The 17,165-nt window shown below is 34.7% G+C and overlaps 1 protein-coding gene across 1 annotated transcript in view; it reads right to left on the minus strand.

Annotated features, from left to right (window-relative positions):
* Positions 1–15,880, minus strand: part of LOC110031538 — a 33,553-nt gene extending 17,673 nt beyond the window's left edge. The window contains exons 1-2 of the mRNA XM_020734784.1: positions 15,364–15,880; positions 15,142–15,276 (exon numbers count right to left, since the gene is read on the minus strand). Coding sequence (XP_020590443.1) covers positions 15,142–15,276; positions 15,364–15,525 — 297 coding nt within the window. The 5' untranslated portion in view covers positions 15,526–15,880. The remainder of the gene's footprint in view (positions 1–15,141; positions 15,277–15,363) is intronic.
* Positions 15,881–17,165: the final 1,285 nt, after the last annotated feature.

A 17,165-nucleotide genomic window follows, 5' to 3' on the forward strand; every position in this document is an offset into this window, starting at 1 on the left:
TATCGCTCCTTGACTTCGTTGATATCACCTTGACGGCCCGATACTGATGAGTTGCCGCCCATTCGGGATACGACGATTTGTCCTCTGCCCTTATGGCCCGGACATGCTTTGACGTGTTGGGATATCCTCGTCAAGATGATTTAGGTTATTCTATGGGCCCCGTATGCTGATTAGCCACTACCCATTTGGGATGTGAGAGACTCACTCTCTGCCCGATTGCTTAGCGTGAGCTTTGAAGCATTGGGACTGTTCCTACATGGAATAATCTTCCTTTGATTGCCTATACCCCATGTTTATGATAATATGAAGCAAAACTCCTTTTATCGAGAGTATTCTTGGGTATCCCCCAAGATGTAATTAACCAGTAGGAACACGTTCCTCTGGGAGTGCTCTTGACCCTAGAACAGGTACATACACCTTACTCTCTGGTTATGGGTAGTCTGTGTAGATACTTCTTTCGCGGATATTGGTTTAAGGTTCCTCTACCCGATCTTTTTTGGGCGGACATTCTTAACCTATCTTTGCGAGGTTTATCGCACGTAGACTCTCCACGTTTTACTTTTTCTCTTGTTTGTCACTTTGTCGTATGTCCCTTCTTATTCGATTTCTCTCCTCGTCGAATCATTTATATGGTTCGGGAGGGAGATTTATTCGAATGAGGGAATTATACGACGATCGACAAACTGACGACTCCTTTTAAAAATAAAAAAAGAGAAAAATGAACGGAAACAAGGCTGTCACCTACAATTACCACGACTGATAAGGATCTCTCAAGAGGCGCACACAAGCCTGGATAGGGGAATGACTACGGATCAAATTGAGAAGAAATAAAAGAATGGAAACTCCTCTAGTATGGTGCCAACCAAGAAGTGCTGCCTATGCCACAGTTACGACCACATTGCCTATAGTTGCCCAACGAGTAGGGTAGTTACACTCACAAATCAAAGCGGCATAGAAGAAATTAGTGATGAAGAGAAAGTCGAGGAACATCATGAGTATCAGCCTCCCCCAGATGAAGAAGAGGTGCTCGTGATTTGACGAATCTTACATATCAAGGACGCAAGGGATTCGCAGTGCTTCGTCGTAACATACCTACACACGTTACACAGTAAATAAAAGGTATGTAATCTCATCATCGACGGCGGAAGCAGCAAAAACGTAGAGTCAACACAATTGTTAAAGAAATTAGGACTTGCAACACAGAGGCATTCTCGGTCATATTCACTGATATGGCCAAAGAGGGAAAATTAGGTCAACATTAACTGAAGATGCTTAATAGATCTTTTGATCGGAGACCAGCTTGGAGATCGGCTGTGGTGTGACGTGGTTCCTATGGATGTCTGTCGCTTTCAACTAGGAAAACCATGGCAATTTGACCAAATGACAATGACACCCAAAAAAATTGTATAATTTTATATATACGTTTATGTTTAAATTTGGTAATATTATACTTTAAAGAATGGTATTTTCATGTTTTGTTACAGGTATAATGATTTTAGGCTTTTGGAGTAAAAAAAAGCAAAAGGAATGAAATTTGGAGCCAAAATGAAGTTTTTCAGCATTCTAGAGCCAGAGGCGTCATTTTACAAAGAAGCGGAGCCAGAAATTAGAGAACATCGTGAAACTTCAATACACTGGCGCCAGAGACGAATTAAGACGGTTATTAACTATTTTTGAGCAAATCTAAAAGGCTCCAATCAATTCAAACGCTCCATGAAGTAATTCAAATCTAGACACTTTGGAAAGACCCTTGAATGAAAAGATGTCTCTTGGATAAAGGGACTTGTCTCTTGATGTGAAAAGGCGTGCCTTCCGGAAAAATGAAGGAATTTTGAATCCTTTTTTAAAGGAAGGTTGACCGCAATTAAATTGAGTCTAATGAGTCTTGCGAGAGGTTTCGAGGGTGAGAAGTCTAAGGGTGGCGTGAGAGAGAGTTGTGGAGAAGAGTAAGGTTTTTCTTCTAGAGTTGTAAGAGAAGAGGGAAGTTAAGTGTTTTTTTCTTCATTACATTTCTAAGAGAGAATTGAGTGTGATTGTAAAGAGAGAAAATGTTTAAAGGGAACTTAAAAGGATTTGCTTGAGAAGGATTGTGAGATAAGTTGTGTTCTTTTCTTTCTTTGTTTTGTAAACTTGTTTTTATATATATAATCTATATTTTGTTGTATCATTCTCATGAATTCTGAATAGTTTTCTTTATCATTCTTCCTACAATAAGATACAGTTTTGTGAATAATTAATTTTGTTATGAAATATTTTAAATATCAATAAATTGTGATTATTCGAAATTTGATCTTCATTTACTTTTCAATCTGACCAATTAAAATATTAAAATTTGTTCAGAAACATAAGATCCGAAAGGGCTATGCTTTCTGTAACAATGTGAAAGTCACATTCAATTTTATAGGTGAAAATATAGTCTATGAGATTGAGTGCAAATAAATAGGGAAATATATTTTGATGGCGCAAAATTGGAGATTCTATGATGAAAGACTTAAATCCCAATTTGGTCAAATTTTTTAGAAACTGAAGCGAGATTGTTAGCCCTCATTGGAGGGAAAAGTGAGCTCTAAAGTGACAGACAGTATCCTCTCAACCTAACCACGGATTTAGAGACCAAACTCTGAATTAGTCAATACTCTTTATACACTCTCAGGGGAGTAAAGAATATGATTGTTCATATTTGGTACAATACAATTTTATTTATAATTTAAATGATTTTAATTACCTCATAATCCATAAACTCATTATAAAGGGGAAGGATATTTGCTTAAATTTGAACTCTTCATTACAAAATTTTGTTTAGTATTAATAAGTTTACTTTTGAAATTTAGCAAATAGCTTAGTTAACTTAGTTCTTTTAATTGCATTTCATTTAACATACAGTAGATTTAATTTAGATTTATTTTGCGTACTTAAGTTTTAATAATTCGAATATTGTGTTTTACATTATAAACATAAAAATTTCCAACTCCCTGTGGGATCGATACTTAAGACTTGAGTGATACGTATACTTGCGTTATTATTGCGGTTTGACAGCTTTTATATTTGAAAATATAAAACTATTTATACGGCATTAATTTTTATTGTAATTGAACTGCATATTTACTATTTATGTTGTAGTGTGTATATTGAAGTACTGAAAGATATTTACAACGCACAACAAAAATCGCGCATCACTCAACACGACGGATATAGAAACACATTCTATCACCAAAGACGAGAAGCATATCACCCTCCTTCCTTCAATAGAGCCCGAGGTCACAGGATCCCTCTTCAGCAGAACAACGTTAGTGTAACCAATTTTAGTGGTGACACCAGGCAAGAGGACCGAGACATCCTCCCTCCATACCGGATAGATACAGTCGAGGTTATGTCAGGACAATGTCGTACCAACAACACCACCACCATGCTAGAAGGGTTAGATTACTCCCACTGTACGCCCATTTAGACCGATTGTGGTTTATTTTTGGAAGACTCAGCAATATAAGCATGGCCCACAGCCTTAGGAGGCCAAATCAATATAAACATTTGCTCACAAACTGGAGAAGACCATCAAATACCTTAAGCAACAATGCAGTTGCCAACGAGATCCAGGATGGTTGATAACGAAACAAAAGCTTCAATCAATGAAGTCAAAGCTTCTCTAACCCCAGGAGACTGACGCAGGAGCTATCAGCGCCCTAACTCGAACATTAAAACAACATTCCAATTCAGAGCGATTCGATCTCGCATGATCGAAGCCCCACAAGACTCCACGGGAGCAAGAGCCCGCATGAATTCGGAAACGCGAAAGAACCCGCGTGAGCAAGGAACCCGCAAACCTTCGCGGGAGCGAGCAAGGGAGCACGATCACGAACATGTGCAATACACATGGGCGCCAATGGTGAAATTTCAATTTTATGAAATTTTTCAGGCTTCCCACTCTTCCTTTGTGTAGAAGCTTCCTCGCGGGAGGGAGGTGGCTATAAATTGAGACCCAAGTAAAAGTTTTCCCAAAATCATAAAACCATAACCATATAATAAAAGATTTTAATCACTTAAAATCCTCTTTGCAATTACTACATAAAGGATATTTAAATAGGTTCCTAACAAAAGCACGCACAGATTTGTAACAAATAGGATTTACTCCAAAGCTATACAATTGCTGATATAATCAATATGACGTTATGGTAGGTAGTTAAAAGCATACCGATGATCAAACCTGTGCCACTTAATACTATGAGGTAAATTCTATTGAACTCAGTAAACTCCTATCAATAAGTTAGATGAGGCCTGAACGGCCAACCACAAGATCTCTAACAATGTGAGGGTTATAAATGAAGTTATGGACAACTTTGAAGCTTGTTTGATCTTTAAGAAGTTCAATGGACATCCTCTCCCTTCACACTCTTGATGGAGCGGGCATTGATTTAAATAATCGATAGATTGTGAAATGTCATTGATTGACTTCTCTCAAGAAGTTACAGACCCGAAGGTTTGATCAATGAGCGGGATAATTGGTGTTTTAACAAAAAACAGGTGAATTTAATTGTCCTTAGAGCAGCATTCCCATATAAAGCCATCTGTGATAGACCTTTCTCTAATGCATTAACAACCAAGGCGACCTATCACCTCATTGTTAAATTCCCAACTCAACATGAGATCACAACAATGCAGGAAAACTTGCTGTAGGATTGGTCGGGCTACTTAATTCCACCATACCCAAAACAATCACTGAAAAACCACAAGTCATTTCCCTTCTAAAATGTAACTTTCTAACTAAGATAATAGTTTAGTTATGAGATATCCTTAATGTTTGTGAATGAAATCCATTGAAGATATTCAAGGAAAACCTAAGTGTATCATTTAACAGATTTAGTATCCAATCCACCAACAAACTTGTAAACAAAATAAAAAAAGGCTTAAAAAGAGGAGAAAGTTTATCAAGGAGAAGGTTGATAGACATTGAAAATTCGCATCCTAACCTCTTGTGTAAACATTTTTGTTAATTTTGGCTCAAATTTTCAGTAGTTAAATTAAATTTAAGATAAAACACCACCCAAAAATTTCACCCCATTTTGTGAGGAATTTAAGATCTTTTTCAAATTTTCTCGTAAATACAAGCTCCAATGATCAATTATTTCTCCTGATCACAACAGAGAACTTTCAATAAAAGCAATTCATTAAGGTACTAACTACTTAGTCTATAGTAGTAGTAGTAGTATCCAATCCACCAACAAACTTGTAAACAAAATAAAAAAAGGATTAAAAAGAGGAGAAAATTTAGCAAGGAGAAGGTTGATAGACATTGAAATTCGCATCCTAACCTCTTGTGCAAGCATTTTTGTTAATTTTGGTTCAAATTTTCAGAAGTCAACTTAAATTTAAGATAAAACACCACCCAAAGATTTCACCCCATCTTTTGAGGACTTTAAGTTCTTTTTCAAATTTTCTCGTAAGCACAAGCTCCGCTAATCAATTATTTCTCCTGATCACAAGAGATAACTTTCAATAAAAGCAATTCATTAAGGTACTAACTACTTCGTGTACAGTAGTAGTAATCTTAATTGTGAAAATATAAAAGATATTGATGTTTGTTTAGAGTATTCGGTGGGAGGAATGATGATGAACCTGACCACAAACTTATGACCTACCATCTTGGATTGTCAAGATCTCTATTCTACTTGGACAGAAAATGTGGCTAACTCAACCACATCAAAGGATTTTATTAGTAGTCATAGGTTGTTTAATTCAAGAAGATCTTATAGATTTACGGTAAATATTTATCTAAAGGGGCAAATTTAAATCCCTACCTCGGGAGAAAGGTCTTTGGTCTTCTTAAACCCAAGATTTTCAATAAATGGAAAGGTAGTTGTGAGTGCTAAAGCTAAAAGATTGCAATATTGAGATAAAGTATTTCATAGAGTTACCAAAAATTAACAAGACATGCCTCAAAAAATTCAGGTTGACCAAAATAATTTCTGAGTCAAGTTTAGGTTAAGAATCATAATCCGTTTAATTTTTTGGGTCGAGTTCAAATTGAACTGCCAACCTGAAATTGACCTGAGATTGACTTAAATAGACCTGAATTTGACCTGAATAACTATTATGGCATATGTTAAATGGATTATATGATTTAGGTTAGCAGATTCAAGGCAAGTCGAGTTTGAGTTAGATTTTTTAGACCCATTTAATATTTGGGTCGGGTACAGATCAAGCCGTTTTGGATTGGAATAATTTTGAGACAAAATTGAAACTGTGGTGAATCTGATTTAATACCTCTAATATTTCTTGATGGACTTCTTCATCATCAGAGTTATTCAAGAGTTAGCCAAAAGTGCCTCTTACCTAATCAATATTGTGAAGTTTTGAAGCAAATTCATAGGGTGAATTGGAAGCCACTCATAAGATCCATGCTAAAAAAGAAATGAATTTAACAAATATAGCGCTAACCAAAGCTAAAGCATAATGCTAAAAAATTTGCTCAAAATTACAAAAAATATCAGTTCCAAGGAAGGGTAATTTGGCAACGAATTTGTCACAAACTGGCAAGAGTATGAAATTTTCCAAGACATGAACAAATGATCAGACGTTAAAAAATTAGACAACCATCAAACTTCATCACTAGTTTGTGGACTTTTAGAGATATGGGGTGACACGGGAGTGCTCTAGCTTTAGTTGCAGAATGCAAACCATAACTCCAACAATCGCGGGAGATGGGCCAAAAGTCTCGTTTTCTCTTTTTTATGTTTTTTTTTTATTATCCCCCATTCCCTTTTAATTGTTTCTTATATATGTGTTGTATTTGCATTTGGAAGTCAGTTTTTTGCATGATTTTGTTCGGTACTGTGGGCTTCAAAAATCACGGTGCCTCAAACTCTATGTTTTGTTGAGAACGTTGAGGGCCAAATGTTCAGAAGGCATATTGGATTGTAGATAAAACAATACATAAAAATTTCGCCCTCATTTTGCAATGATATTTTCATTTGGGGTTCGAGATTTCGTCCTATAAGTGCAAGCCCCTATGGTTAATTACCCTTCCAGTTAATAAGATAGCACATTCGATTAAGGTTAGTCATTAAAAGCTAAACAATTAAAGCATGATAGCAACATATATACAGTTTAAATTGTAAAATTTTTCACTTTGAGCTTAAAGTGGATGGTAGAGAAAATGATGATAAACATGATTAATATCTCATGGTCCAGTCGTGGTCCCTGATCAACTTAGTAAGAAGAGATAGTCGACCATCCTGACAAAATGATTCTTATCAACAATTGTGAGTTGCATCGTACAAAGGACTCATACAATTATGGGGTGAATGTTTATCCAAGAGAACAAATTTAAGTCAACCTTAACTGACATAAGGGCTTTACATCAATCAATTGTATTCTTATAGTTCGTAACCCAAATAGTAGAAAGTCGTATAGAAACATGTGATTTGCGGTCATGACTATAATATAATTTTGTCATTTGACGATGATCACTCAGTCAGAGAGCTCCAGTAGTAACCGTAATTTTGTAGAGCATTTGGGTAAAACCACACGGACAGATGACTCGATTCGTATCCAAACTAGCGTGAAATTGAGTGTGAATATAATAATATAATCAATATGACATTCATCTTTGTGTGTTGAAATCAATCAGAAATGTATCGCCCTTAACAAACTATAGCGGGGGTAGATAGAATTTTCTTTTAAATTTTTAGTAATTGATTTTAATTTGAAAGTTTTGATTTACTGCTTCAAGTCTTTAGATGATTGATTTTAGTTTCAGTATTTTAGATTTTTATTTTAAGAACTGAATTTGAAAATTAATTTGAATGTTGAACCCTGCGATTTATATTTTCAATCAATACAACATTGAGTATTTGATAGCCTGATTTGAACCATATCAATTTTACACATCTTGCTTGTAAATAATCAAATTTAATATTGACATATGATTAAATAATAAATATTTTCAATTATGTCCTACATATAAAGGATCGGGTTCATAAATATGTGTGTGTGTGTGTGTGTAAATATATATGTACATATATTATTTGAACTTATTCAAATATACTTCAAAATTAATTTTGAAAATAGTCCCCTCTGGTTACAATCTTTTATTAACTTAGTCATCATCAAGGATTGTAATATTCAAAATACTTATGCATGAAATTCATTAGTTTAATATATTTATAATACTAATCATGTCCTAATGAAAAGAATCGGACGAAATCATTTAGATTTGTAAATTCTTACATATAAGAGATTTAGACATTATTGAAACGTACTAGACTCGTTGGCTCCAATTCTTAAGAGGATAATTGAATTAGGTGAGTGAGACTTACAACTCCGTTCTTTAGTAGGGAGGCCCAATTGATTGATTTTAAAATATGAACTATTTGAGTGCAAGTTTGGTTTTAACCCACACAACATTCTTAAGTTATTGGTTAAAGAATTTAGAATTTTAGTTGGAGCCCATGCAAGTTACTAATCTCATATATTTAAATAGCGTAAAGAATTTTACAGGTTTTGAAGACTTGTACAATCTTTAAACAATGAATTTGACATAAAAGTTCTATCAAAAGGCACACACAATAAATTAAAATCATGCATTCTTGACTTTTTTTCTATAAATATCTTAAATGACTTTAGATTTGAAGTTTATAACCCTTGAAATCCTTTAGAATAGGGGCAATTACATACATAGCACCTGAAACATTACTATTTACAAACCTAGCACCCTATTTTGTCCATTTTTCAAATTCTCATTCAAAAAATTAAAAATCATGATAAAACCTCTAACCCGTATTTTCATTTTTATCCAACACTTAATGGTTTAATTGTAAAATGCATAAATACATTGGTTCAATTGTTTAAAAAATTCATGGGTGCTAGATTTTGTAAATTGCAATGTTTCGGGCACTATCTATGTAATTATCCCTTCAGAACTAAGAATGTTTGTAAAAATATTATGATTTTCCCTTCAGAACTAAGAATGTTTGTAAAAATATTATGATTTTGGATTATACAATTTCATTTTGGGCAATGAAAGAGTTGTCTTTTGTTCGCTAGTAGCAATATTGCAAATTCAGTGGCATCTAAATTTCAAGTCAAACATAACTTTTCAAATCAGGACACTTCAATTTCAATTTAAGCTTAGCCTTTTCAAGTTTGACATTTCAAATTTTGACTAAGCTAAGCCTATAAATTTTTGAAGTCATTCTTGAAAGCACAAATATTTAATATATGGATCAACTTTAATAAATTAAAATAATTCAAACCTAATAGTTTAAGTTTAAAGATCCCAAATCTTTAAGTGCTTTTGAATCCTATGAGCTTAATTTTGAGAAGCCCAATTTTGTATTAATTTTCAACTCTAGAGGCCTAAGTTTAAAAAAAAAAACAACGCAATTTTAAGTTAAATTTTAAACCCAAGGTTTGAAAAGTTAAAAAAAAAAAGAGGAATTGAATTATTATTCCAAATTTATTGTCATATATTTTCAATTGTTTTTAATAAGTCCAAATTCAGCTTTTATTGGCATATATTTTCAATCATTTTATAAGTCCAAAAGAAGTCAAATTTTAAAATAATTTGCAAGTCCAAAATCAGCTTTTAAACTAATTATAAGTCCAAATTCATAAAAAAATATGGCAATCTCTCGACATCCACCCCTATTTCTCGAGCACCGAAAGAATGTCAACCTTATTAGTTCTCTATAAGGCATGCTAGTTAGTGTCATGAGACTGCAACCGGGGAACAAAGCAAAATATTTAACCCGCGGTCTATAAAACGTTATGGACCCTCAATATACCTGCAAAATGTCAAACAACGTGCACGAATTTTCACAAATGAGTGCTTTACTTTCTCTGACGGCACTTAATTCCCGGAACATATAATCACGTTTCCCATGACAAGTACTTAAATCTCCTGATTTAAAAAAAAAATTATATCAAGCACACAATTTTGCTAAACAGTAATTAATTCCCTTGAACATGTACGCGAGCTTTCTCGCTCGAATACTTTGAAAATTATCTTATTGCCCCATTTTACACACTTTCAAGCGAAGCAAGAATGTTAACAACAATGAAATGATTGGATTGGCAATCGACGACAAAATAAAACAAAAATAGAATATTTTCCTTTTTGTTTTTTTTTTACGCGAGGGCTCGTTCGGTTCGGGTTAGGGCAAGTTCAAATAGAGATTTATGTTTGTTTTGGGCTCACGCAACAGAAAGGCACAGAAGACTACAATAAGGATTTGGGAGGAGGACTTCAGTTTTTGGATTAGGGCAGAGGGGCTCGAGCAAGCTTCAGCTGGTTTAAGAGGTTATGGCGTGGGAGTTGCGAGGCAAGAAAGCAAAGGGGAAGACAGGAATTTGAGGGTTGAATCAAGTGAGTTGCTGCCTTTGAAACAAAGATACAGAGAAGTGGAGGCATTTCGTCTCTGTCGTGCGAACAGGAAGAAGAAAAAAAATAGTGAGTGTTTCAGTATAGAGAGACAGATAGAAGAAGACAGTAATTATGGAGGTCTTTGTATGTTGTGATTCAATAGTTGCTTTCCTCGCTAGTCAAAACTAAGCCCGACAAAGTGGAATCAGGATCGTGCAGCACAAGAAGAGACAAACGAAGCTTTAAAGGAGAAGGTTCATGAGGTATTAGAGGGGAAGGATCGGAAGCTTCGGTGCAAGGCTTCAGTGCAAGGGTCGACGAATAATAGGCGAGCAGTTCAACTGATAGAGACTACAGAGAGCATTTGGTTAAAAATGAGGGTGATCACAAGGAGGAAGAAGCAGGCAAGCCAAAATTTCAGAAGGACTTCATATGATGTGATCCTATCGTTGCTTTCTGCCGATTGCAGTTGTCAATGTATCTTGAGGGCTTGGGTCATGATCGGGTAAGGAGGTAGGAAAAGAGAGAAATTGAGAGCTTTAGATGTCTCTGTATGCAACAACCCTATGGTTGCCTTTATCGCGAGTCCTAATCGCGACTGTGTGGGGAGAGCGCCATTGTGCGAGTGATTTGAGCAGCAGAGAGGTGAAGTCGAGCGAGTTGAGTGCATTAGTGCTTACTACATAAAAGTATCACAAAGGCTTTTGTATGTGGTGAACGAAGCTAGAAGCAGAGAAAGATGGGAGTTCTCTAAATGTTGCAATTTCGTTATTGCTTTTCCCGCTAACCCTAGTCACGACCGTATCGCTCGAACAAGGGGAGCGAGAGCCTTAAATGAGTGTTAATGTCGAGGTGAAAATCTGCAAGCGAGAAAGATGGGAATTTCACAGGTCTTTGTATGTTGTTATCCCTTTGTTGCCTTTCCAGCTAGCCCTAGTTGCGACTGTATTGGAGAGTCGACGTGCAAACAAAAGAGACGGAGTGGCTAGGTGTTCGACTTGGCTTATGAATAAGGAGGAATGAAAGATGGGTTTCTTCTCCATTCGTACAGAGAAATGGTGGTATGAGGGTCATTTGCAATGCTTACAATGAGAAGCTAGAGCATTTAGGACATCCAAGGCAGGAGTAGGTAGTGCTTTGTTTATTTTATTATATTTTTGGGTTAAAAGGGAAGTTGTTGGCGTCCATTTTCTCCCTTCGAAGGTTCTATCAGAGGGATTGGGTGGAGCTCTGGCCAATCCTTTATTCCTTTTTTAGTCATTTCCAATATAAGTATTATACTGGGGTACTGAAGTTAATTTTTTCATGGGTTTGTTTAGGATAGCAGTTGAAGTTCGTTTTGTCCAAGGGATTGGGCGGTGTTCCGACTGCATTTCTTTCCTGAGGTGGTGTTTATCTTCCCCTATTCATTTCTGCATCCTCCCACATCATTCCCGGCCGCCCCTTCCCAGGTGCAACAGCCCTGAACAACCTCTTTTTGTTGTTTTCTATAGTTCCTGCATTCCAGTCACCTTCCCCGCCCCATGATTGTTGTACCAGCCGCCCATATCCATTTCTCTTGTTATCTCACTGATGTTCCAGCCACCATAAAGAACCCTCTGCAGTCTTAGCTGATGTGTCATTCTGAACCACTTCCCTGCCACCTAGCCACTATTTCGGCCCTCCCCCTTTGTTGTCATTATCCTACGCAACCATGTGACGTCAATTCTAATGCGTACTTGTTATCCGAAACTTAAAAAATCATTAACTTGTTGTTTTATGATAGACAACCACCTCGTTCACCATCCTGCCACCTTCCCGACCCTCACCCACCACCTCCAACTCCTCTTGATCCAACCCTAACGGCAGTTAGTGTGTCGTGTTTGTTTTTATTTTCTATTTCAGTTGATTGTTTGTAACTTATTAATTGAATTTCAATAATAACATTTACTTTTCTACTATTGTCTAGGTTAACTCTGGTATCAAGGGAAATTCATTTTAACAATCCACTCCCCTAAGTATCTAATAGAAGATCCATGTTCATCCTAAAGATTACTTCACTAAATGCCTTTACTCGCCTTGATTTCCCTATGATTATCATAACATATAATGTGTCTCGATGGCCTACTCAGAGTTCTTTTTCTAACTAATAAATAATTCATTGCCAACTCAAAAATAATCAAACTTTGTGAGGAATGCACAATCAAACTAAAGTTCACCATAGCCACCCCTTAAATGAAAAAGCAAGCCAAAGCAGTCAATAATATAATCTTTAACATCACAAAGAACAAACTTAAGGGAAGGTAACACATCTTAGTCAATGAGTTATGAGCAATTCTCTAGGTGCCTCATATAACTCCTTCAACAAAAAAAGTTAAAACCTCCTACTTCAGCCTATGAAACAAAAGTTTTATTCAAGTGGAGTTTATTCCAACCAACTAAAAGTGTATGGATTACAACAATTCAAAAAGAGCAACCATACCAATGAATCATGCAATTCAATATATCCTATCAAGCATATGAGTATAAATAAGCATCCGATTTTTTAATTCCATAATTAGACGTAGAGGCTTTCAATTAAAGGAGTTTGTCCTATGAAAAATTGAAGGAGCTAATCGAACCTAAAAATTGCACAACCTATCGCAAAAAGTAAAAAAGTAACAATCCATTCATTATCAAAGAAGTAGCTGATCAAGGAGCTTAATCACAATAAATGATCCAAAAAGCTCTTAGGGCAATTGCAAATTAACCTTGATGGATAAAGTGCAATAAAAGAATTATAAATGGATTTATTTACAAAAGTGCAATTTGAATTTATATATATATAAAACTAGACAAAATCAAGAGAACTATCCTATATTCACTCCATTGTGTTCTCCTACTCATCCTAAGAACACCTTAAAGTAGAAAATATCCTTAAGTGCTAGTTGATGATCCGAGTTTCTTTGAATTGAAATATATTTCTACAAGCGCCTATGATCTTTCAAATTAAGGATGAAGTTTGTGATATAAATTATTTTTTCATGAAATAAAAATTCATTCCTAGCCTTTAAGAACTTTCATCTCCTTCCCTAATACCCACCATCCCTACCTTCCCTTTGTTTTCATATTCCACATTGTAGACTTGCCGAGTTTGCCTCCCTATCTATCTAAATCAACCTCTACTTAACCTAACCCTGCACGTCTACAGCCGTCAGCTATAACAAGTACAGGAAGGTGACAACAACAACAGCATATAAATGATATTGATTATATATATGTTTGTATGTGCATACTGGATATGATAGAATTTGTCATTTTTTGTACTAAGGGGGAAACACTAAGATGCTCGTGCATATAAATAGAAATGAATATTGATATTAATGTACATTTTTTGGTATTTTAGATGGTGTCTCTGCCGTGGTTGTTTAAAGATTAAAAATACATTAATATGTAAACAATAAGACAATAAATGTCTAGAACTGCCACGAATGATCATATTAGATAGTATTAAGCAACAAATGCTCTTAAATTAATTTAAATAAAGTTAAACTGACATACCTATTATCTTCTTTTTCATTGTATAACTATAGTCTAAGAATATGAATATTCATTGGCTTAATTAGCTCATTCATGTTTTAAAATAATATTGCAAATTTAATTAGTAGATTAGAAAAATGAATGAAAGGACAATATCTATAAAAGACGCGAACAACCTGAGCTAAGGTAAAAATTTAATTGGATTATTTTAATTTCCTTCTTTAGTGGATCTTTAATTATAAATTGTCAATGATAGGAAAATGAATAATAGAACTTAATTTAATTATTTGACAATTTGTTCCGGCCTTAATTCTAAGTCTCAGGTCGGATTTGTACATTACTCATAATATCCTAAAACACTTTTAGCAATGCAATAATGTTGGATAATGGTTCGTTTATGTCTATACCCATTAACAGCTACAAAGCATATATAAAATCAAGAAATAATTAATCAAACCATTCTCCATCTTGTCTAAAACATTTTATTTGACTAACTATAAATAACCTACAATGTTCTGGTTCTACATCAAATTCAATTGCATAATGTTATAACATGAATGCCACCCATTTTTATTTCAAGGGATTTACATGCATACCACAAAATTTTTATGTATTTACATATTTTACACACAAATCTTTAATTTTTTCATATATAACACCCTACTATTTCAATCAAATAAATATATGCATACAAAGATATATTTCAGTACAAAAAGTTAACATTAATAATATCTTTACTGCGATTTGGAGTAAAAATAAGAATCTAGATGTTAGATATATAAATGCAAAAAAAAAATTAGTGGCATGCATGTAAGACACCCATTTTATCATAACAAATTAAAGCATCAAAACTTCAATCACAAATTGAAACGAAACATGTAGCTTATGCTGTCCAGTCACCCACCCCTCATGCTAGCGGATGAGGACCCCGCTCAGCCGCTTGCTCATGCAAGTCTGACAACTTACAAATATAAAAAAAGGTGAATTTCCATACATACCAAAATTCTTATGCGTTTAAATATCTAGTATTTAAATCTTTATATTTACCTATATAACATTTAAAATTTTAAATCACATTAAAAATGCTATCAATATTGACTTACAGAGTATTTTCGATCTGCTTTAGACACTAAAATGTCAAGTAATATAAAGGTTCACGTTTACATGTGTTAAGACATAAAAAGTTTGCGGTTATGTGCAAATCCCTTTATAGATAAGTACAAAATTTCATAAATCATGTCTAAAATAACAATTAAAAGAAAGTAATTGTCTGAGATTGTACGAACCTGCTTTGGAAGATTATTTGGCCGGATTTGATAAGACCGCACATGTCCGAACCAGAGATGCATGCTCGTCGGTAGCTGTACCAGTAGGGTTTCTCCCTCCTGCGTAAAATAGTTGCTTGTCGATACGCGAATTGTCTGCATTACCCCATAAGCAAATCAAAGTAGATTCTCATTTTTTTCTATGGAGAAAACGAATCAATATTCAACAGAGACGCGGCTCACCGTGTACGGTTTCACATCTTCCCTCTCATGGGAATTATTCTCGCTGCCATCCCCATCCTCTGAGATTGCAACCACTCTCCTCTTCTCAAGCCCCATTGAAAACCCTACGCCGCTGTCTGCGAAAGATGCTGATCGCCGGCCGGAGCCGAGCCACAGCGACATCGCCGCTCTGCCGGAGTGACAACAATAGAACAGAACAGCCCTAGATAAGCGTTGCTAAAGAAAGTCGACTGCTCAACCTACCAGCGGAGCATTTGCGGGGGCTTCCATGGCGACCTCCAAATCAACAAAGAGCGCGAAAGCAATGATGATGGGACGGATGATAAGAGACGCTTTATGTAAGCTGGAGAAGATGGAGAAGTTGGAGGTATTCCCCGGTCATTCGGATTTCTCTACAGATAGAGGAGAAAGAGTAGAAGGGAGCATGGCTTGTCGAATATCACTTGTCGCACTGTACAAAGTAAGGGAATAGAAATGGCTCCGGATACGATCAAAAGCTAGTGCAGCCATTATTGCCTGTCGCTTGTCGCACTTTAAAAAGCGGGGGGAAATGACAGGGAGCAGGAAAAGGACAAAACCTGAAATCGCGTGCTAATACTTCTATTGTGTTAATTTTTAGTTTAATTTTCATTAAATTAGAATTTAGTTATTTAATTTTTTAAATTATGCTTTTTCAAATCTTTTGGGTAAGAGGTTGCGGCCAAGTTTTTTTTTTTTAAAGCTCTTATTCATTAAAATTATTATTTTAATTATGAGATAAATTCTAGAATGTTCCTAGAAAGCGATGTGCTGTATGGTATGAATACAATGAAACGTATGAATTCAATAAAACGTGTGCAATAGTCGTTACACCGGCGTCCGAGTTTAATGTCAAATAAGCAAGAGTTCTCACATTACAGACGGATACGGTAAATAAATTAATTAATAAAACTAATATTATGATATGATCTTGAAATATTATTACTATCATAAGTAAATTAATATAATTAGTCGATATTATGATCTATAAAAAGATAAACATCTTATGTTTTCAATAAAATAAATGTGATGGAGAAAACACTAAGGAGATTGATAAACTAAATTTTAAACATTGGTATTAGGTAAGGAACACACTAGAAATCGTGTAAGTGTAATTATAGATTTGAAAGATGATGTTATAAAAATCAATAGAATTTGAGTTAGAATTATAGTCATTAAAATTATTGTTAATGCTGAGATTTGAATATTACAAGTGTTTATGTTTCTCAAGTAACTTTAGATATCGGTTCCAATGATAAATTATGGAATGACCTAGAAGTTTTAATACAAATGGTACCTCTTGAATAAAGATTTTTTATTGAAAGAGATTTAAATGGATGTGTTGCTGAGTGGGAGAAGATTTTAGAAATATTCATGTTAACTATGATTTTTGTGTGATTAATGAGAAAGGTATGATGATATTAGATTTTACTTTATGATATAATTTTGTTATCGCTAATACTTTATTTAAGATTACATATTGACATATTATTACTTATAATAATGGATCTAATAAACACAAATTGATTATTTTCTTATGAGAATAAGAGATCTTCGAGAATGTAAGGATTGGATAGCATTCAAAGTGAGGATCTAAGTACTCAACATCGATTATTAGTTCACAAATTGATTACTTTCTTATGAGAATAAGAGATCGTGGAGAATGTAAGGATTGCATGGTCATTCAAAATGAGGATTTAAGTACTCAACATCGATTATTAGTTCTAGATTTTAAGATTAAAAGTTGTAAAAAAAAAGAATACTGGAAATCATTATCATAGAAT

Source organism: Phalaenopsis equestris, unplaced genomic scaffold (genome assembly GCF_001263595.1).
Source record: "Phalaenopsis equestris unplaced genomic scaffold, ASM126359v1 Scaffold000840, whole genome shotgun sequence".
NCBI classification, from domain to species: Eukaryota; Viridiplantae; Streptophyta; class Magnoliopsida; order Asparagales; family Orchidaceae; genus Phalaenopsis; species Phalaenopsis equestris.